General features: G+C 39.0%; 1 protein-coding gene across 3 annotated transcripts in view; it reads left to right on the top strand.

Annotated features, from left to right (window-relative positions):
* LOC134536101 (AP-3 complex subunit delta-1) overlaps nt 1-23,343 on the top strand; it is a 63,554-nt gene that overhangs the window by 21,211 nt on the left and 19,000 nt on the right. For all 3 annotated transcript variants that reach the window (XM_063375652.1, XM_063375651.1, XM_063375650.1), the window contains 7 exons: nt 6,180-6,229; nt 9,667-9,715; nt 12,623-12,768; nt 13,218-13,366; nt 15,310-15,543; nt 15,991-16,144; nt 22,487-22,707. In XM_063375652.1, the coding sequence (XP_063231722.1) occupies nt 6,180-6,229; nt 9,667-9,715; nt 12,623-12,768; nt 13,218-13,366; nt 15,310-15,543; nt 15,991-16,144; nt 22,487-22,707 (1,003 nt within the window). The remainder of the gene's footprint in view (nt 1-6,179; nt 6,230-9,666; nt 9,716-12,622; nt 12,769-13,217; nt 13,367-15,309; nt 15,544-15,990; nt 16,145-22,486; nt 22,708-23,343) is intronic.

Here is a 23,343-nt window from a genome sequence, read left to right as displayed (position 1 = left end):
GCAGCTATGAAAGCATCTGTCGTCAGATCAGAGGCCAGCTCCAAGTGGATTGCCTTGGTGGCAAAGCATACAAACAGGCACAAGTAGGCATCCTGGATGCGGGCCTTCCGCAGTCGGGACATGGTGATTTTAAAGGGTCCAGCATAGTCGACTCCTGTCTTGAGAAATGGCTTGGCTTGTGTGACACGATCGACTGGAAGATTACCCATGGGTGGGTTTCGAGGCACAGGGCGAACTCGAAAGCATAAAGTACACTTCTTCAGCCGTTGACGAATGAGGCCCCGAGCACCTACAATCCAGAAGTCACGTTGCACAGCAGACTGTAGTATGGTGGGACCACAGTGCATCAGATGGATGTGAAGGTGGTCAATTACAAGGTCTGTCAATCTGTGGTGTTTGGGCAGTAGAATTGGATGTCGTTGGTAATAAGCCAAGTCTGATAGTTCCAAACGTCCGCCCACCCTGAGAATGCCAGCAGGATCCAAGAAGGGAGACAGCTTGAAGAGTGGACCCCGATATGGTTGGTTAGCTTGCAGAGCTTTGATATCAGATGCGAATGCTGAAGCCTGGGCTAAACGAACCCATACCATCATGGCATCTTTAAGCTCATTAGCATCTGGTGGACTACGGGGGGGAAGTTTCTTGAAGCGCAAACGTTGCACAAAGCGGAGACAATAGGCCGTAATGCATTTGACCTTGCTTAAAGATGAGAACCTTTCCAGCAGCGTAGTGTCTGCCAGAGGGTTGACACTATGCAAGGTAAAGATCCGTTGTTCCATCACTGTTTCGTCCATGGTGTCCATCAAGCCGGTGAGTTGTGGCCATTCCTCGGGTGGCTTATACAGCCATGATGGACCGGTCCACCACAGCGAGTGGTCAGCTATCTCACTTGGAAACAAGCCCCTAGAGGCACAATCAGCCGGGTTGCTGTCTGACAACACATGATTCCAGTGCTTTGCTGGGACAAGGTCATGGATTTGGCCGACACGATTTGCAACAAAAGTTTTCCATTTATGAGGTGATCCACGGATCCAGTGGAGGACAACTGTAGAGTCTGTCCAGGCAAATATTTGGTCTAGGTTCACATGAGGTCCATAATTTTGCAAGATTCTATGCATTGTGCGAGCAAGCAGCAAAGCACCACAGAGTTCCAGGCGAGGCAATGACACTCTTTTAATTGGGGCTACCTTTGACCTTCCAACCAGAAGGTATACAGATACTGAGCCATCAGGTGAAGTGGCTCTGAGATAAACAACTGCCGCATAACCTTGCTCCGAACTATCAGAGAATCCATGGATCTCTAGTAAGAGTTCTCTTTGGGTCACTGGGACAAATCTTGAAATAGTGATGCTAGCCAGACTAGGAAGCTCTCGCTGGAACCGCTGCCATGTTGCAAGGATGTCGGCAGGAGGAGGGTCATCCCAATCTATGCATCGAATCCACAAGTGCTGAATGAGGCATTTTGCAAGCAGGACCACAGGTGACAGCCAACCTAGAGGGTCAAATATTCGCGCCAAGTCGGACAGTATGCTCCGCTTCGTAGCTGTCGAGGAAGTAGGTTGAACATTGTAAGCGAATGCATCCACTTCAGATTGCCACTGCAGACCCAATATTTTGACGGTGGGAAGTCCACAAGTGTTGTCCAAGGGGAGAGCCTTGCTGCCCTGCACCAAGTCTTCGGAAAGCCAAGAGAGCAGAGATAAATCATTACTGGCAAATTTTCGCAACTGAAAACCACCAGCCTTGAGGAGGTCAATTAACTCTCTTTGCAATGAGATAGCATCACGTGCATTGGGTGCTCCAGTTACAACATCATCAACATGCGTGTCTTTTAGGAGGACTGATGATGCCCGAGGGAATCTATCTTTCTCATCTGCAGCCAGTTGATGGAGTGTGCGGATAGCAAGGTAGGGTGCAGATGACACGCCATAGGTAACAGTGTTGAGCCTGTACTCACAAACTGGATCATCATCAGATGGTCGCCACAGAATTCGTTGACAGTCGCGGAATTCCTCTTGAACTAGAATCTGACGGTACATCTGTCGTATGTCAGCAGTAAATGCAACTGCATGATCTCGAAATGAGAGAAGAACGTCAGCTATGTCTCTCTGCAGTTTGGGTCCCGTAAGTAATTGATCATTCAGAGAAGTTCCTTTGCTGTCCTTGGCCGATGCATCAAAGACCACACGTAACTTTGTTGTACTACTGTCTGGTTTCAAAACTCCGTGATGCGGAATATAAAACGACGGTGTAGTCAACTGGGGTTCCTGAACCATTGACATATGACCCTGGTCAACGTAATCTGACATAAATTCTATATAGGATGCCTTAAAATGAGGGTTTTGGTTCATCTTGCGTTCAAGGTAGTGAAAACGTTTTAGTGCTTGAACACGTGATTCCTCAAAATGAGGTGAAGGCTCCTTGAAAGGTAAGGCCACACTATATCTACCATTCTCATCTCTTCTGCAAGTCTCGAGAAAGATCTGTTCACATCGAATGTCCTCAGAGGAAGGCTTTGGGGGTACAATAACCTCTTCCACCTCCCAAAACTGCCGAACTGTGTCGTCAAGTGTTGGTGTAATAGAATGAAGTGATACACAACTGAGCGATACTGCAGATGTTGGTACTCTCCCCATCACTACCCATCCAAAGACAGTGTCAATCGCTACAGGGACCTGGGTACTGAGACTTAGTGTGCGTCCGCTCAGCACATAGGGAAACAGATCTGCCCCAATTAGCACGTCAATAGGCCCAGGCTGTGCATAGTGAGGGTCAGCTAGTTGCAAATGGGAAAGATGATCCCATGAATGAGGGTTCAGTTGTGTTGTAGGCAGTGAGCCAGTGATCTTAGGCAAAATGAAGGCAGTGAGTGACAATCGCGGACCCTCCTGACCAACTGGTTTCACTAAACAGTCAACTACTCCCCTAGCGACATGCACTGGTACCTGGGAAACACCGTAGACTGGCAGAGCTGCCTTTCGACGTATTAAGCCTAGCCTCTTCACACAACCTTCTGTCATGAAGCTGGATTGGCTGGCAGAGTCCAAGAGTGCTCGAACTGTGTGAGTCCTGCCAGAGCTGACTGGAATTTCTATGAGTGCAGTGGACAGCAAAATCGTAGATGGACTATCTTGATTATGCAGTTCGGATGCAGCCAAATATTGTCCAGGAGATGAAGCACACAACGCATTCACACCATCATGGTCTGGTGACTGTGGTCGCATGTCACTAAAATGAAGTAGTGTGTGATGTCGAGAGTCACAAGACCGACAATGAGAAGACGAAAGGCATGCACTTGCATGATGAGACGTTCGCAAGCAGTTCAAACAGAGGTTTCCTGACCTCACCATCTGATACCTTTCCTTTGGGGATGACTCAAGGAACTTGGGGCACTGGTAGATTTCGTGAGGTCCACTGCATATGACACACTTCACTGACTTGGAAACAGTGTTTCCTGCGAATGACTGATGTTGCACATATCTAGAAGCTGGCTTAGAATAAATAGACGACTTGCTCTTAAAGGTTTTCCCAGACGTCACTAGCTGTGACTCAGCTGCACGGCGATAACCCTCTAAAAATAACAAAAACTCGGTAAGCTTGGGTAACTCTGCTCCCTTGTCATTAATAAACAGCTCCCACTGGTTACGCAAAACCTTATCCAGCTTAGCTTCAATGATATGCAGCAACAGCGGGTCCCATTTTTCAACATTGACATCCAGCACTCGTAATGCCGCAATGTGCTCTGCCAGAAGAGACATCATCTTATTCACTGATGCTGGGGCCTCTAATGACACAGATGGTATTTGCATAATTGCTTCAATGTGCAATGAAACAATCAAGCGCTTGTTACTGTACCTCTTAGACAGTAGTTCCCAAGCAATACTATAGTTCGAATCAGTCAAGGGTAATGCCTGAATTACTGCCAACGCGTCACCAGACAAAGATGACTTTAGGTAAGATAGTCTCTCTACATTGGTGAGACTTCTGTTGTCTACAACTAGAGCCTCAAACAGGTTTGAGAAGCTGAGCCATTCTGTTGGATTACCCTGAAAGTGGGGTAAATCAATAGCTGGCAGACGGGGTGACGACCCAGCTGCACATTGATTACGTGTTTCTTTGTTCCGGTTCTTAGAATCCTGCACTAATGTGTCCCAGATTGCATTAACTTCATAATAAAGATCGTCGAAGTGATTTAGCCTACTTGTATGCCTTGTGTCATCAAAATCAACTTGCTCCTTGCATGCCAATTCATAAGCCAAATGGTCATCTTCAAACCCATTACGAAGCTGAGATAAGTCCCGACAGGTTGCAAAGAATAATGACTGCTTGGAAGTGTCTGTAGTAACCCTTTTGGCCAGATCCGCGGCACGCTGTAATCGGTTTTCGGCACGCTCCAGACGTCGCTCCAGAGCTGAAACACTGTCAGTCATGATTGTGTTTATTCTACTTAAGTACACTCAGTCAAAAATGGGAGCACCAACTAAAAATTTAAATGTAAACGATTTTTCAGCAAAAAATCGATTCTGAACCGAGCGGTGTTTATAAAATCGATTTTATAACTAAAATCGATTTTAAACCGAGTAGTGTTTAAATAATCGATTTTCAATGTCTGCGAATCGATTTTGTATCGATATGTGTAGTAATGCCGAACAAAGACTTGGCAAAATCTATGTTAACGGTCTACTTAATAATTCAAAGTCATATTTCACCGCCAGTCTTAGAAAACACGCAATCCTATAGCAGACCGGTCATTATCAGTATCTGGTTACCGTGGAAAGATAAGAAATAATAGTGCGGCACGACACAAAAGGCTTCGTCAGCACCAACACCGTCAGTGTGATAAAGGCAATTTTTATCTTCCTTTACGCACTCAGTTCTTATCTTCCCTTACGCACTCAGTTGTTATCTTCCCTTCCACGGGAAGCTAATAGCACATTAAGATGATAACCCGTTCACGTTTTTATGGCGGGGCAACGACGGACAAAGGAGACTCGGTACAATGAACGACGCAAACAAACACTCCGAATCTCTCCACGTAACTAGAACTGAGCCCGATAGCTCAGTAATCGCGGTTAGCGGATTGATCCGGCCCGGAGGACCAAATGTTTTGTACTGAAACTGTTACCAGATAACATGAAAGTCAAAAACGATAGCCGGACGTCCGATGACGCCGGTACCAGACGAACCACTGAGTCTTTCCTGATGGCCACCAGGATCGCTTGAGTTAATGGCAGCGAAATGGCGCCATATTTGAATTTTGAAGCGTCCAACACTTGAATTAGTTAACATAAATCTAGGGTAAGCACTATTTACAAATCCAACAGTGAATTTTTACAATGTCCATGCACCATGCAATTTTCACAGGATGAAAAAAAGCTGCATACAAAAAAAAGTTTACAAACAAAAGTAAGCTACATGCAAATAAACATTATATATGTGCTTTTAAATCCTTTTTTTTATTTTTTTTTATTGAATGATATTGAATATTGTTCCATTTAATTTTAAAAAATAAAAACATTTATTTATTGTGAATATTAGTGATAAAAATTGTCCTAACATTTTCAAGCGTATTTATGTAAGTGGGATTATGTTCTTATATGTATAATTCATTTGAATTATAAGTTATTACATTATTATTTAGTAAATAATTAAAATTAACAAATTAGAATAAACATTCAGCATATTTATTTTCATTATTAATTAAAATTTATCTCAATTATTTTACTTAATGATATAATTAATTTTATATATAATTTTTTTAAATATTAAATATTGAGTATTTATTTAAACTTTTAAATTATAATTAAATTTAAATTTATACTTTATCAACGATATTTATAATATCACTTCAGTCCTTTTTTTTTTATTTCATTTCTATTAATTATTTGCATACAAAATTAAAGTTAGTTTTTTGATCACACCAAGTAAGCGTAACTTCTAATGTGCATACTTAAGTCAAGCACCTATTTTTAAATATTTAAACAATAAAAAATTTTCTAAAAAAGTTTTTGACATTGGTTCATGGTTAGGTATTTTTAGACACCCTGTAAGAAACAACATACTTTTAATCTTCACACTTCAATTCAGTTTCAATGCAGTCAAGTTCTGTTAAGTGTAGTGAGTTGCCTTGACACACAGAGTTGCAATCACTTGAGTCGTGTTGCTTCTCATGTTCACAGTGCTCATATCCATATCGTCAGGGATGCCCAACCACAGCGCTTCCATACAGGTGAGTTTGGCTTGTGTCCGTGGATGGCAGCTCGCCACTCCATATTCAATGAAATGAGGGGTTGAGATGCCAAGGGGTACAAGTGACTGTTACAAATAGCTTTGAGTGTGATTACGGATAGTTGATACATACGAAATGTTGGTGATGTCACAGTAATGTGCTGAGATCTAGCAGTGTAAGAAGCAACTACTTCAAGGAATTTATCAAATCATTTACCTTTAAACTACATTTTCAGAAAGTGATGAAATTGTCACCCCTTGTCACCCCTTGGCTTCTCAGCGTCTCAAATCAAGTTGTACTAATTTCCCCGACCCCAGGTGCTAACGAATGAGATGAAACTAGGGTAGTGTGCTATCAAAGTTAAAGGCCTGCCTAGAGACTTAATGAGCTCAGGCGAGAGGAGGAAGGAGTCTTGAAAGGTGAAGCACATTGTGCTCGGAGCCTTAAGGTGAAGCAACCTCCAAGACTCCCTGCTTGTAAGTGATGCAGTTGTAGGGGTTGCCACATGGCCACCAGGATCCCTGTGAAAGAAGGCCTTTGTATTTATTTATAAAATAATACAAGTGTTTCATTAACAGAGACCTGAAAAATTAGTGACCTTTATAAACTTAAAAAAAAAAATTATTTTTCTTTGAAGTTGTAAAGCAATTTTCAATTATTTTTTTAATCTTACATTAATTCCTCTAAAAAAAAAAATAGGCTCTCATTTTGCAAATGTTACATTTTCTCAACTTTCTATCTGGATCAACGGGGGCCAAAAGCAATCCGATCGAAAATCGGGATAATCCGGGTAATATGGGTAGTGGGCATAACAGAATTCTTAAATAATCAGACTGACTGTATGTTGCTATAAAGAACTTAATTTTGTAACAATAAATACCTAGTATACATGCCCTATATTGCTTACGTGACATTAAAAATATATATAAAAATAACTTTTCACGTAATTTCTTAACAAAGAATTTGTCCACACTCTCTTCTTTCAAACATGTATGGTGTGTGGTTGGAGAAGGGTCACGCGAAAGCTTTATCATTAATAGTTGAGCTGGAGCGGTGTTGGGCTGATTCTCCAGTACGCAGTGATGTTTTGTCAGCTGGTGCGCTTTCTCATGGGCGTCAACAGGATATATTTTTTGGGGGGGGGGGGGGGGGGACTTCAATTGATTTAGTTGTTAAGGAATATCCATCCCCTGGGGAAAAAAAAATAGCAGGGGGTCCGGGGGTCCTCCCCCGGGAAAATTTGGGGTTTAAAGGTGCAAAAAGGTGGGTTTTAGGCATTTTTCTTTCCTAAATTTTCTAATTATAGTTGGATGTAATATATAATTTATTTTTTATAAAAAATATTTTCAGAGAACACATTTTTGTAAAAACACAGTTAACATATCTGCTGGTGCTATATCCACACAAAATCATTAATTTAAACATCAGGAGAAACTACGAAACTAAATATATTATTGGAGGGTACAAAATTGAAGACTTTTATTATTGGGGGGGACGTGTCCCCCCTGTCCCCCCCGGTTGCGATGCCCATGGCTTTCTTAAATTCAACAAAAAGTATTTTATTACCATAATTATACCATCTATGCAGGAACTGTACACCGAATCAAACTTAAAAAAGAATATTTGTCTTACTTATAGACACACTCTTGCTACTATAGTTAAAAAAATATTGTGAGAACATTAAATATAATGTTTACAGATCTGATCCAAATCATCCAGAGATCTGGATCAATGAGGTTTTACTGTATTCTGAAAATGGTGTATTGTAGAGACAAAATGCATGGACAAAAATGTGTTGGAAATTTAATTATGAACAAAAAAGGTCTATACTTAATTTTTTTTATCATATTGGTAACTGCACATCTACACATACTCTGCTGTGCAGCTGTTTTGTTGCTGACTGTTGTCGGCTACAGGAAGAGCTTAGTTGAAAAACTACTTGCTCTGGTTCTTGACTTCCTCATGAAGCAGCACGGTATGAAAGATGAGACAAGATAACACTGTGAAATGTTGGCGGAGAGAGCACCCTAATAGAGTTCATCCCAGAGTCCCTTTCACTTCCTCAGAGAGCTTGGGACAACAACTGCCTTAGTCATTCCACGCAACTACGGCAATTTCCAATCGAGTTTTTATATTTTTACAACAAAATGTGCGAACGTAACGATAGAGCAGTTACGTGGTGACCTTCATACATGTGTTTACTATTAATAAATATATTAAATTTAGAGTGCGAACCATCGTACAGGTTGCACCAGGGCCTCTGAAGGCCTCCAATGTGTTGTTTTCATGGAGTATATCACAAACATGATTTTTTTTCGGCCACTTTGGCCGCTGGTACCGATAGAGCTGGTATCAAGAACCATAAATAAGAAGTTTGTTTGTACTCACTTGGGTGAAAAAATTTGAATTGAATATTTTGTTCGCTGCACAATTAAATAGTAGTATGAAATTCATTCTTGCCTGTTACAATTAACTTAACCTGTACGGTAGTTTGCCTTCTAATTTATTTTTTATTTGATAGTCTACAACTGTAGGAAGGCCAAAGTGGCCGAAAAAAATGTTTGTGATATACTCAATGAAAACAACACACTGGAGGCCTTCAGAGCTCCTGGGACAACCTGTATAATGGTTCGCACTCTAAATTTAATTTTTATTTATAGCAAACATATGTATGAAGGTCACCATGTAACTGCTCTATTGTTATATTTGCTCATTCTCGTGTAAAAATATTAATAGTTGGTTGGAAATTTGCCGTAGTTGCGTGGAATGACTTAGGCTGTTGTTGTTCCAAGTTCTCTGTCCCGGGCGGCCGTATGGAGCTAACTTCTGCTCAGTTTAAAATCACATAAATTCCTGAGGACCAACCGCGCATACATCACTACTGGTCGACCATCTTGATAAAACTTTTTTTTTCCGGCCAGTGTGACCACACAATGTTTTTAACAAGAAATCTCCCATGGTAACATGAAAGTCCCAAACAGGTGAATATAATGAAATGTGAATTGATGCATAGCATAGCTAAAACAGAATATTTAACCAGGCAAAAAAAATATGTAGAGAAACGAAAACCAAAGTTAAATATAATCAAAATAGAAACCTCTAGATAAAACCTGGGTCGATAAGATACTCAAGCTCAGTACTATGGCAAATATAAATTGACATTTTAACATTTAAGATTTAAATAAGTATTGATTTATGGAAACTAATAATAACAATAACTGTAAACATGTCCAATGTTTAAAACTTGCAAGCCATTGCATTGGCAGTGGTGCAACCATGCACTTGCACATGTGTGCGCATGCACGTTTGTGCATCCACGTAATGTATCTTTAAGTTGAAACTACGTGTTACTCAAAAATAAATGCAGAATATTTTTGTAGTATTAGCCTCAGGTAGGGAATCTGGGATGCACATTAATTTTTGTTTCTCCATTTCAGCTGTGCGTGCAGAAGTTGAGGATCCTCATCGAAGACACAGATCAGAACTGTAAGTCTTGTTATTCATCCTTTTTTTTATTGGTTTAACTAGTAATGTACTCTTTTAAGCAGATTTTTACTCTATTAGATCCAGTGCTCAGAATTCCCAATTGCTTCACCATTGGTCATGGTTTTACAAGTCAAAATCGTGCCCAACTAAGATAACTATCGTTTCTTGCCCATAAAAAAAAACTTGAAAAGTTGTTTAAAATAATTAGGTGTAAAGTTCTGTCTATGATTGCTGATTTTCTCAAATCTGTTAAGGGTCGTGTTTAAATAAAAGACTGTAAATTAATTTTGAATTTTTTTTTCTTTTCCCCAACACAAATACATGTCCGTTACATGATTTGACTGAAAGCCAACACTTACTCACTCACTTTTGCAGATTGCTCCTCAAATTCCTGTGCCTTCATGAAAGAAATGTCCCAAGCGACATGTTATCTGAAAGAAAGGAACTACATCAGGTGGACCCACTGGCGTTGCTACGCACGTCTGGGGCCTAATTTATAATTCAAAAGCCAGAAAACAAAGAATAATAAAGTCTGAAATATATTAATCGTGGCACGGCCCGACACCCAGACGTGAAGTTGTCTGCCTCTGATCGTTCATTATACTTTTGGCTCAGTGAGCCGTCAATCTGCAGGTCCTTTCGGCACAGTACTTGAACACTGACGAGGTTATGCGACTGTGTATCACCACGCATTGAAGTGGCAATCGTGCAACCTCACAGTCAATCACAATGCGACTCTTATATATAACAACCAGTACCCAATTTACACTACCCTAGCATCAAGGCTTTCAGCAAAAAAAAGAAAACAAGAAGAATAAACAGAACACCACAAAACAAAGTCTTTTCTGATTGGCTGGCATAAAACGTTGATAATTTCACTGCATCCTGTGGCAGTTCCTGGTTGGGACTTGAGTTACTCAGTTAATTTTCTTCCTAGTATTTATGCTGGGTGCTGTGCATACCTTTTACCTGGAGTAACGTAGCTCTATTTCATAATGTTAATTGTTAGTTGGATTATCACAAATTTTTTTTAATAAAACTTAAGTATCAAGAGCAGACATTGTCATTATTCAATTGGCCAGCCCTATTTGTTTTAGGTGACATTTGAGAAATGTTCGTGGTATTAGTATCGTTAGTTGGTAAATTAGCAGAATGGCTATTCCAGCATAAGTGAAGGGGAAAGTGGTAACGGCTCTTTAGCATGTTTTAGTGTATGGATGACCTGAATTGAAGTTATTAGTTAGCTACAAAATAACAATAATTAATTCACATTTTAACTGATCTTACCTATCTCACTTTGTATTTTATTCTTTTGTACATTATTTTGTGATCCATTGAAAAGTATGGAAGAAAATGGTAGCTTGAATTTTAACTTATTTTTAACAGTACAGTAGAACCCTGTTATAATGTTTTTCAAGGGAGCACAAGAAAAAAAACATTATAAGCAGGAAAACGTTATAAGCAGGAAATCTCAATTTAGCACTTAACAATGTTAGAGCTTTGTACCAATGGACTCACCAAGCTATGTAAAAAACTTTAATGTTAAAACCAAAGATAGTATACTTGATACATGAATTTTCTGAAATAAGCCAACAATTTTTCAACTTCGTCTTGTTCCCTGGTTAAATTTTGTTTGTCTTTAAAGATACACTGCCACATTTTTTGTAAAATTGTCTCACGATTCATGATAACAACATTAAGAGTGAGAACGTCTACTCCTTCGCCACCTGAAAATGTTTAATTTTGGGATTCCTACGTAAGAATGAAAAAACAAATATTTGTGAGCAATAGAAAACACTTTAAGTTATGCCCTCGCTCAATGGTTGGCAACTTAAATATCGTAGGACTATGTACGTGCATCTGAATACCCACTGAAATGGCAAGGAAGAGAAGAGTTGACTAAGGGTGCCAACTGACACGTAACTATGAACATTGTGTACCTTCAGTATATTGCATAAAATTGTATTTTTACAAACTTTATGTATTGTATGGCAGTGATTGTAAACATAAACATACATAAAGGAAACTTTTTATCGTAAGTGTTGGAATAATTTGGTTTTAAAACATTTTTTCCCCATTTATTGAATGTTAGAAAGCAAACATTATAAACAGGAAATTACACTATTTATGAACGTTATATGCAGGAAATAAATACATTGTCATGGGGGAAATAATGGGACTTTAAAAATATGACATTATAAGCAGGAAAACATTATATGCAGGAACATTATAACAGGGTTCTACTGTATTATTTTGTTTCATTGAGATAGTTTATTTTATTTTGACTTGACAACATCTAATAAATCGATGAACGCCGGCTGCACGCACGAAAAAGTGTCCCATTGCGCACATTGTTCCGTTATGCTGTGTCCCGTTACGCTCATTGTTCTGTTATGCTGTCGGCAAGTGCAGTAATAATAGGTTGTTACAATTGACTTAAAAAATAATGGTGATTCATATGATTGATAATAGATATTTGATTACAGTTTATTTATATGAAAACTTGTTCCTAATTATATTTAAACTTTATAGCTAAACGCCAGTTTTGAAAATTAATTACAACTCATCTACACGTGAACTGTTTCGTTGACTGTTTATAAAGTGAAGTGAAAAGTTAATGTGGTTTTCATTGCTTATTACAACAACAATTTCGGCAATAAAGGTTAATTATTCTTGCATTTTAAAAATCTGATTACTAGTATAGTTTCAAGTATTTATTCTTTTATTATTAAAATAAAAATGATACAATTTTATTCATAAAACTATGCAATCATTTCATCAGTGTTTTGTTATGACGTTGTCACGTTAAACTATCGTCCCTAAACAGACTACAGACAACCAATTTTTTTTAGGTTTTTTTTGTGCACACCGTGTGTTGATTTGTTGTAACTGAGGCCTTGTCTTTAGTGAAGTACCTCGGTCTGCTCGCCATGTCGAAGATCCTCAAGACGCACCCCAAGTCTGTGCAGGCTCACAAGGACCTCATCATGCAGTGTCTCGATGACAAAGACGAGTCGATCCGCCTGCGGGCTTTGGATCTGCTCTACGGCATGGTACGGCTTCCCTTACTTGTTTTCCTTGACGTGTACCAAGTTGTTTGATTCAGCGACGATTCGCTTTCCAATTAATACTGCATTGTTCTTTAGGGATATACTTACAAAATAAATTACTATTCTAAAAGAAATGAAATAGAGCTGTATTAAATTTTTGTAATACTTAAGAACTAGAATACCAAAGATATTAATGTATCTTCGAACCTTTTTGATACTTGTATAGAGTTGGTATTTTGCAATAATTTTCAAAGCTGTTAATGTGGTCGCTATTTTCATGGCCATGGTGATTCAAGTCCAATGTGACTAGATTTTTGGATTCTATTGTGTGGCTGTTTGGTTGGTTTCAAAGTCATTTTTGTAAAGTTAGTTTAGAAATTGTGGCTTCCGGCACGAACTTGTTTCCGATCGTGTGGAACTATCGACGCTGGAAATCGAGGTTTGTTTCGCAGGTGTCCAAGAAGAACCTCATGGAGATTGTGAAGAAGTTGATGGTGCACATGGACAAGGCTGAAGGCACGACCTACCGGGACGAGTTGCTCTCGAAAATAATACAGATCTGCTCCCAGAACAACTACCAGTACATCACCAATTTCGAGTGGTGAGTCTGTGCGTGCAGTTGCTTTGCTGGCTCCGCGCACTTTGTCCTCAGGTCATACGCGAAGTTGACATTAAAATCACTGTTTAACATTCCCTAAAGTATTCTTCTCAGAACACTTTTTTTTTTTTTTGCATTTCTAAACACCCAAGAGTAACGTCGGTTTATGGTATGTGTCACGTGGTAAGTCATAGATTTGTAACACAGCAAGGAAGTTTCAAAAAACAATAAATTTGGGTATCAATTTGTTTCGTATAGTAACAATACTAGGCCTGTGTGAATATCAGTTTTTTAGTTTGAATTGAGGGTGGTTTTAAAAAAAATGTACAATGAGCTGTTTTAATCTATAGTTAAATATGATGTAGGTCTAAAAAAAATTAAAACTTTTGTTTGTATTTTTTGAAAATAAATTATTATTTATATTAACATTTATGGTTTTATATTTTTTGGCTTGTTTTAAGTAAAGTGTAGAAACACAGAAGCTGCTTAGAATGTTCCTCTCTTTTTCTGTCTCTTGTCCTATCCAATGCTTGGAAAAAGAGGTGAAATTTTCTCCCCCCTTCTTAGTGTGTTTTTTTTTTTTTTTTTTTTTTTTGTCATGTGGGTGAAGAACTATTACTGCGCTAGGAGTAATAGGTAATAGGCCTGTATCCGATCGTCGTTCACTGTGTGTTATCCACCAGAAAAAACGTTATCGTAGGTTGTTAGGCTTTAGAAGTCTTTGCTGTGACTATGCAACCAGGTGCTTTCCACTCGACACACAGTACACACACTGGACACATAATGAACACACAGTACACACTCATTCATGCATGTAAATATTCTGACAAACCAAGTGTTTTGCACAATGTGTGCAGGTGAACTTGGCCATAAGTACCAGTACTTGTGCTCATGTGGTGTGAGGTGATTGGTCCAACACTGCTGAGAGAGATGCATAAGGGTGGCTATAAACAGGAAAAACCTAAAAAAAATGCAGGCGATTTTCAGTAACAGGGAAACATCAGAGTATTTTTTAAGTAGACAAAATAATTTAATGACAAAAATTATAAAGTTATTGCCAAGACTGGTTTTTATTTGTACCGGTTCCACGTACTCATCCTTTCTTTACTCTTTCCAGCCTTTAACTAAGTATGCATCACTAATGGTTTTTCTCCCATTCCTCACCTATATCAGCACTTTGGCCACGTGCATTGACTTAGGTGCTATTGACAGTAGTGGAATAAAATAATAATTTATAGTTGCCAGTTGAAACAGTAAAATGTGGTATGTGTACGAATAGCATTTTTGAATTTGAAATTTTGATAGTTATTGTCGACTAAATAATTAAGTGGTCAGGAATTTTTTTTTCCCCAAGCAAGGTGATGGGATTATAATCTTTGGTTTATGAGTCAACCATAGGCGTACCCAGGGGGGTCGTTTTGTGGGTTCAAACCCCCCTCCGAAATATGTCTTGGCGACCCTTCCCGTCTCAATGGCAACTCCGGAGAGGACATTTTCTTGCTTAAGAAGATTAAAATCCTATCTGCGGAACACACCTTATCTCAGGACAGACTGAATGGATTGGCCTTAACTGAATGTCCACTACAACATCCACATCGACCCGGAAAATGTGGTTACTGAATTTGCCCAAAAAAAAAAAAAAAAAATCTGTAAAAAAAATTTTTGTGAGCTTAAAAAAGTTAATTATAAACATTTATTTTTTGTGGTGTATATGGAGTTTTTCATTCAAAATCAGAAGCCCCCCACCCGAAAAATATCTGGAAGAAACCTCCCCCCCAAAAAAAAACCTGGGTACGCCTATGGAGTCGACCTGTATCATACAGAGGTAGAGGTAGAGGGACACGACTACTCGGTGGTTGTGGGCGGGATTATAATCGTGGGTGTACTAGTCAACCTGTACCATACAGAGGTGGAGGTAGAGGGACGTGACTACTCGGTGACTACAGGTACGTGAGCGTGCTGGTGGAGCTGACGCGCATGGAGGGCAGCCGGCACGGCGCGCTGGTGGCGACCCAGACGCTGGACGTGGCGATACGCGTGCAGGCCATCCGGCAGTTCGCCGTGCAGCAGATGGCGCTGCTCTTGGAGAACGCCCACTTCCTCACCTCCGGCTCGGCGCAGCGCTCCACCATGGCGGAGGTGCTGTACGCCGCCGCCTGGATCTGCGGGGAGTTCTCCGAGTGAGTCTCCCGCCCCTCCGACCCCGCGTCCGTTACCCTGTCCCGACCCCGGCACTTTCGCAAGGGGGTAGAACGAGCCAGACGTTGACATAAGTTTGTAGGGTTCCCCTGAGGGTACGCTCATTCCCCCACCCATGCCTTCTGTCGGTGCTTCTATTCTCATCTTATCGACCTCTAAAGACTTCAACGTCGATGGTACGATAAACAAGTATTTGTAATTACAACTTTTTGCCTGACCTATTGTTTCATGGTTAGTGATTGGGTAATGCGTGCATGTTGATTTGTGTGGTCCTATTTTGAAAACTTGTATTTTTTTTTAATATAAAAAATCTGGCATTATAAACCAGATTTATATCGAACGTGTCATTACACTTAGCCAAGTGTGATGAAGAGATGTACCTTCAACTGTATTTGAGTGCGGTGACTGAGGTGGTTGTCCCGGGACAGGCACCTGACGGACCCACACGTCACCCTGGGCGCCATGCTGCGCGGCCGAGTGTTCTCGCTGCCCGGCCACATCCAGGCCGTCTACGTCCAGAACATCCTCAAGCTGCTGGCCAACATCCTCGGCTCCTCGGATGACGTCGACCGCGTCAACGAGGTACTGCCGCCCTGCGTTCGCGGGACCACGACACTTCTGTGTTGTCTTTCAGCACCGTATTAACCCTGAATGGAAGCCAATCCCAACATCGGGCAGACTCCTGCTTTTGGATGTCCCTTCCACAAAAAAAAAATATTACTTTTATTTCACTTCTACATCAGAAACCTTTCACCAATTTTTTTTATTATATGTCCGGTCGTTTTTTTCTGCACCCTTCGAAACTACCCTTTTTTCTTGCAGAGCCTTTATTGGCGTGCTGCTGCACAGTTGTTCGTCTGTTCGTCATAGTGTACAACTCTGAGTTTGTCATTACTATCAGAAGAGTTTCTTTCTTGTTTAGGAAACTGAGAAGCAAATGTGCCAGGTTTTTTGACACAACCACAAATACGTATAGAAAAGATGATAATTGTACATTTTAAGAAAAACTAAAACGTCAAAACCAATTTTTCGCAATGTGTCTACCATACAATTGAGGTTAATGTTACATTTAAGAAGGAAAGTAATTTGAAGTATAAACAAGCACACCAACATCAGAAATAATATTCATAGGGTGCATTCTGTTAGCTAACATAGAAAAAACTTTTGCTTCACTTGTTTTTTCAGACTTTTAGGCAGATAGAAGTAATGGAACACCCTAATTCAGTCGCCATATTTTTATCTATGTAGATTGGTTATCCAGCAACTAATATTCTGTGTACATTTTTTTGCCCGTTTGTTGACAGAAAAAAAAAGTGCTTATAAGAATTGATTTTACTGCAATGTAAAATGATCAATACATATGGAATATCAACATAATGAATTACCTATTTTAATGCTTTTTTATTAGGGATGGGACGAATCCACTTTTTGGTCGAATCCGAATCCTTGTTCGAATCCTCAGTGTTTGTCATCGAATCTCGAATCCCAGTCCCACACTAAACTTCACCACATGTTATTAAAAAAAAATGACACATTTATTTTAAAAAATTACATAGGCCTATGTATTAAAAAAAATCACATGTGTATTTATAAAATTATAAAATAAGTGCATAGTGTATACACCTGATATAAAATAGAGACAAATAACCTCAAAAACCACACACATAAGTTTGCATCTGTCTAATTCTCTGTTAAATTAATCCTTCCTATATTTTCAATAAAATATGTTTGTATAACAGACACTATTTAAAAAAAGTTAAGTTTTTTTCTGCAATGTTATATTATTGAAAGTTGGAAATGATAGAGTAGTTATGCTAATTGACAAAATGCAGCGTAGTTTATCTTATGTTTGTGCCATTTCCGTTACCTTTATAATATAGTTTAGGTATACCTACAATTTTCTAGAGCTGGACGAACCTCAGTTCTCTGGTTTCGAACCAAGCCGAACCGAACCTCATACAGATATAATTGTTTTCAATTAAAATGAACCGATGACCAGCATTTTGGTCTTTAACTGAGTGGTGAGAAAGAAAGATTCTCCAGCCATATGTAAAATTAAAACATTATATAGCTTAGCTTTTTTTTAATATATATATATAAAAATTCGTGAAGAAGTTACATCTAAATTTCAAAAAGACTATAATTATTCCTTTTTAAGTGTACACTAACCTTCATTAAAAAAAAATATTATAAAGATGACGAACATTCAGCATAAGGCCACATAACATATTTTTGTGTTAGACATAACCTAACATTTTTAATAAGTAAAACTTTTTAATAGGACATAAAAAAAAAGACGAATGTGAATTAAGTTACCTATCTACATATTTTTGTGGTAGACATAACCTAACATTTTTAATAAGTAAAACTTTTTAATAGGACATCAAAAAAAGGCGAATGTGAATTAAGTTACCTATCTACATTACAAAACCCGCTGTCTGCAGTTGCTGTTTTCTTGGAAGAATGCTGCTCCTTAGAAGAAACTTTAGACGGTTTTTTTGGGGTGGTTCTGGGTCATCCGGGTCGTCATTATCTTTTCTCCATTTGGAAAACTTAAACGACGTTAGCCTGCTCATCGCAAATCACCTCAAGAACAATAATATTGTAAACGTAACGTAAAAAGTGTGGTTATAGAAATTTGCGTCGGAAAAAAGAAAACACGAGATATAATGATGGCTGCCGCGACTACGCTAGTCAACTTAGTACCGTACTGTAAAATTTACTGGACCAGTACTTTTAATACACAAGATTAAATTAATATTTTCATTACCTGACTGTTATAACCAAAAATGGCCAAAGAAAATAAATACATCCCAGTAATTTAAAATACGTAATTTACGTAATCATTTCCTACCGCATTTGTCTTGTGTTAACTTGATCACGTTAGTTTTGCCGAAATACGAGAGTTCTCGTACATGCGCTTTAGTTTAACGTATGGGGTAAGCAATGTTTGGTGATTTTACAACACTTTTCGTATACGCACTATAGTTAAAGGTATAATATACAATACCTTTGGCATTTGTACGATAGTTTATATTACGTAGTACGACAAATGCATACAAAATTCTCTAAAGTAATCAAAAAACAAAGCGCGCCCATATGAAAAAATGCTATGCGAGTTATGCGACGATTAATAATTTTATTTTTATTTTGTCTGCGCTTGAAACTGTTGAGGCGACGATTATGCGATAAAAGTCGGAATATTACAAGTAATAGAATTTTGTTGAGCTGTTTTGTGAATGGTCTCAAATGGGGGTTAGAAAATTAGAAAAACGTATTTTTTTTTAAACGATCGTTCGGTATTTAGAATATATTTTAAGAGGTTTCGAACCGAACCGAACGTAAGGGTTCGGTTCGGTTCGGTTCGGTTTGAAATTTTCAAACTTCGCCCAGCACTACAATTATCAAGTACTACCTAAAACTCTTAAAAACCCACCTCGAATCCCACCTCGAATCCCACCTCGGATCCTACGAATCCTCGAATCCATAGGATTCGGTATATTCGACGAATCCAAGATTCGAAAATCCCATCCCTATTTTTTATAGATGATAGAGCATATTTATTTGTTTTATATTTTAAAGTCTACTTGGATTTTTCTTGGTGCACAATCACAGGTGACCTATGTTTTTGTGAGCAATTTTTTATTATGAATAAAAACCTCAGCCTCTATTTGGGTTTATGCGGTACTTATATTTCCGTTACTCGCCTTATTCAGTGTGTCTGCATTGTGAGTAATTACAGTATCTAGTTTAGAACTAGGTACATGGATATCACACTTGCAATCAGTTAAACAGGGTTTCCACATTCTTGAAAGTCAGAGAAGTCACTTTAAAACCTGTAAAGTCATAAAAATTTCTCAGTGATAGTAATTTGAGGGCTGGTATACCATTACCATCACCCAGGCTTGATAACACATTCTATTTTTCAGGTGGTGTTTAAGTGTATAGTCATACTCTGTAAAAGGGCTTATGCAAGGATCTGTTTGATCTAGTACAACTACAGGGATGGTGGAAGCTAGATTATTTATATTTCATCCAGAAAATTTGCAAACTAGGTAAATTATTTCACAACATTCGTCACAGAAATTTGTAATTATGACCATACAAAGTCATGAAAAAGTTTGAAAAGTTTTTCTACAGATTTGTGTGGACATTCTGTTAAAGCTTATAGCAAATAGAATGGTCATGCAAATTTGTGTACTTTTGCATTGATTTTTATGTACAATACATTTTAATTTCAAATTTTCGTGTATGAAATTTTTTTTCCCCCAGATTTTAGATGTTCATATCTTGAAATGTAAATGTAATATAAAATTTCTGTACTGTTTCTTGTATAATAGGTAGGGACAGGAACTTTTCGGTGAGTAAAATTAGTGAAAAGTGGTGAGCAAAAATGCCAAAAGCGGTGAGAAAAAATGCCAAAAGCGGTGAGGAAAAAAAAACCGGCGAAATGTATGTACGCGTACCTTTTTTTAAGAAAAAGTTAAATGAACTCAGTAATGAATAGTCAAAATGTTTAGAACTAATATTTAGAAGTGAAAAACCCTTCAAACTTAAAAGTAGCTACTCTTCCAGAATGTCAAAACTTTTGGGTTTAGAGGGAAGGTTTGTCAATAAAATATATTCCTAACGCAGGTGGTATGCTAGGCCAAAAAGTTAGGTTTCTTTAGTTTTAGGTTTGGTTGGGTTAGGTGAGTCTTATTTTATATTTGGTAAGTTTAGCTTAGGTTAGTTTTAAAATGCCCATTTCCAACTAGCTTAAATTGGGTTTGGTTTTGAGAGCTTCTAAATTTAAGCCACTCCATGATTACAGATATTGATGTAGGCATAAATACAAAACTTCAACATATTTCTTCATCCAGCTTAAAATACTGGGGTCCTGAAGTTTATGAAGTGGGATGTTCGCTTTGAGGAACACCTCAGTGGTCTCCATAGCAAAACGATGAGCTTCAGTTTTCCTTTTTTTTTTTTTTTTTTCTTTGCTTGCTGCGCACAAACACCACTAGTATGCTGCAGTGCTACAGTAGCGGGGGAAGAAATGAGTGACTTTTTGTGCTTTTCACTGCTTATGTGCTTAACAATTGAGGGGTTGTTACCACAATGCCGAAATACCACAACGCCAAATGTACAATAATGCCGAATGTCAAAATTGACCACAACGTCGACAGCTAGAAAACTGCTGTGTACTATAACGATGAAATAACAACTGAATGAAATTTGTGTGTGTTTCTTAAATGTACCTTAACGCCAAAATACCACAATCAAACCTAACCTTACCTAACCTAGCGTAATATAACCTAACCATACTTAACCTAGCCTATCCTAACCTAACCTAGTCTAACCTAACCTAGTCAAACCTAACCTAATCTAACCTTTGTGGAAGTCCTGGAATGACATTTTTCGGCTTTTATGTATTTCGGCATTGTGGTAATTTGGCGTTGTGGTACACAGCAGTTTTCTAGCGTGCCGGCGTGGTGGTCAATTTGGCATTCGGCGTTATTGTACGTTTGGCGTTGTGGTGCGTCCCCCAATTGAGTCTCTACGGTCCCAATTGACTCTGCAATTACAGTATTTACAAAATAAAACTGCCTTATCTGTCGAATAGAGACCATCAGAATAAAATTCTTAGGCCCTATCTAGTGTGTTTATGTCATACTTCGTTCAGTTACCGCAACGAATAGCCACCGAACAATAATAAATGCACGCATGTGCAGTAACCTAACAACCGAAGAAAAACATCACATACATCCATCAATTTGTTTGTTTCAGTTTAAAATTGCCTAAAGTATTTTATGGTTAAGTAAATTATGAAGAAAAAACACTTGTAATTTTCGTTGACATCAAAATTTACGCGTTCTGAACGCGGTATCATTTTTATCTACCGAACACGCTTGATTGTATGATCAAACAACAATCGATTGTTCGTAAACGTTCATGTTCTTTCTCGCATTCTCATACTGCTACGTTGGTAACACGTTTATTGAGAAACGTGTTTTGTTTAGATAACTTCATGGCACGAGAAACAAATGTTGAAGCTTGTAATGTTAAAATGCAAAATATAAACGGTCCTGGATTACTGTCATCTGTGGTCGTTAACCTCGCCGTGATTTATTGCCACAGAATGTGGTTTTTGTGGTTATGGTTGGAGAAAATAAAATGTTTACCTAGTTTTGCCTAGTAATGTGGCACGGTGAAATGTGTATTTTTATGTAGTGTTTTATTTTTTATTGGTGCGCTGGTGTTACGAACGGAAGATGAATTATATCTAATTTATATGTGTTTGTGCCAATTTAAGCTTAAAATAACGAATTTTTGACCAAATTCACGACGGAACAGTGGAAAATCGCAAAATTCGCATTTTCGTAAAAAAAAAAAAAAAAAGGGCCAAATTCGCGAAATAACGACGGTGATTCGCGATCGCGAAAAGTACCTGTCCCTAATAATAGGGTTTTCTCAGTGTTTCACTATGTGATAGTTATTGTAAAGTGGTGTGAAAGGCGAGATTATTTGGTTATTAAGTTCGTGTCGAGCCCTGTGACGTCGCCGCAGGACTTGCTCTCCCAGTGCAAACTTAATGTAAAATTTCTCTACTGTTTCTTGTATACTAGTGGTTTCTCAGTGTTTCACTATGTGATAGTTATTTTTAAGTGGTGTAAAAGGTGAGATTATTGGGTTTTTTAAGTACGTGCCGAGCCCTGTCACGTCGCAGGGCTTGCTCTCCCAGTGCAAACTTAATATAAAATTTCTCTACTGTTTCTTGTATACTAGTGGTTTCTCAGTGTTTCACTATGTGATAGTTATTTTAAAGTGATGTGAAAGGTGAGATCATTGGGTTTTTTAAGTACGTGTGGAGCCCTGTCACGTCGCAGGGCTTGCTCTCCGGACCTGGGAGCCGGGCGGACCGTCGGGAGTGGTTGCCCGCAGGTGTGCGAGATGGTGGCGGGAGGGCTGCCCCAGTTCGTCTCGAGCGCTGACCTGGAGGTGCAGGAGCGGGCCAGCTCGGCCCTGCAGTTGGTGCGATACCTGCAGAAGCAGGCGGGGAGGGGAGAGGGCGCGGCGCTGGCGGCGGAGCTGGCGGGGCTGTTCGTGGGCGAGCTCAACCCCGTCGCGCCCAAGGCCCAGCGCAAGGTGCAGCTGCCCGACGGGTCAGTCTCCGACTTGCTTTCCAGAACGCCCTGTGTCCGATTCCCGTCTGGCCAACCTGTTTGTCCAGATTTACGTTTTTTACCAAAGTCACCACACGCAAGTAGTACCGTTATTCCTTTCTACAGTGCCGTAACCGATTTACGTGTTGAAATCCCTGGTCTGTGAAGTTGGCTGTTACAATCTCTAATAACTTTGCCGGCAATGAGACGCTAAGCAAATAGGCTTAAAAAAATAAATTATATTCTAGTGAAGCATCTAGGGTGAGATGTTAAGTTTCGGTCGGTAATGACCGGAAAAGCTCAGGTCACTTCCACTACCGCGGCCATTTTATATTTCAGTGACATCATGGCTGCCACATTGTATTAGTACCTTGAACCTTGACCCCCATAGTGCCATCTTGGATCCACTATTTTAAAGCAGAACATTTTTTTACAGGTTACTATTTTTAATTTCTATATCTTTGATCACAGGCTGCCATATTTAATTATCCTATTCTGGTTGCGAGTACTCGCTCTCACGTGTGACTCTGACACTCTTTCTCGTAGTTTCGATGAGCTAGAAACATTTTTGCCATTAACGACTCATAATTCTGTAATGAGCATTGAGTCTGCACCCTAGTGGTTAGGAAGGCTCTT

The sequence above is a fragment of the Bacillus rossius genome, chromosome 10 (assembly GCF_032445375.1).
Source record: "Bacillus rossius redtenbacheri isolate Brsri chromosome 10, Brsri_v3, whole genome shotgun sequence".
Taxonomy (NCBI): domain Eukaryota; kingdom Metazoa; phylum Arthropoda; class Insecta; order Phasmatodea; family Bacillidae; genus Bacillus; species Bacillus rossius.
This window is presented reverse-complemented; position numbering and strand designations above follow the sequence as displayed.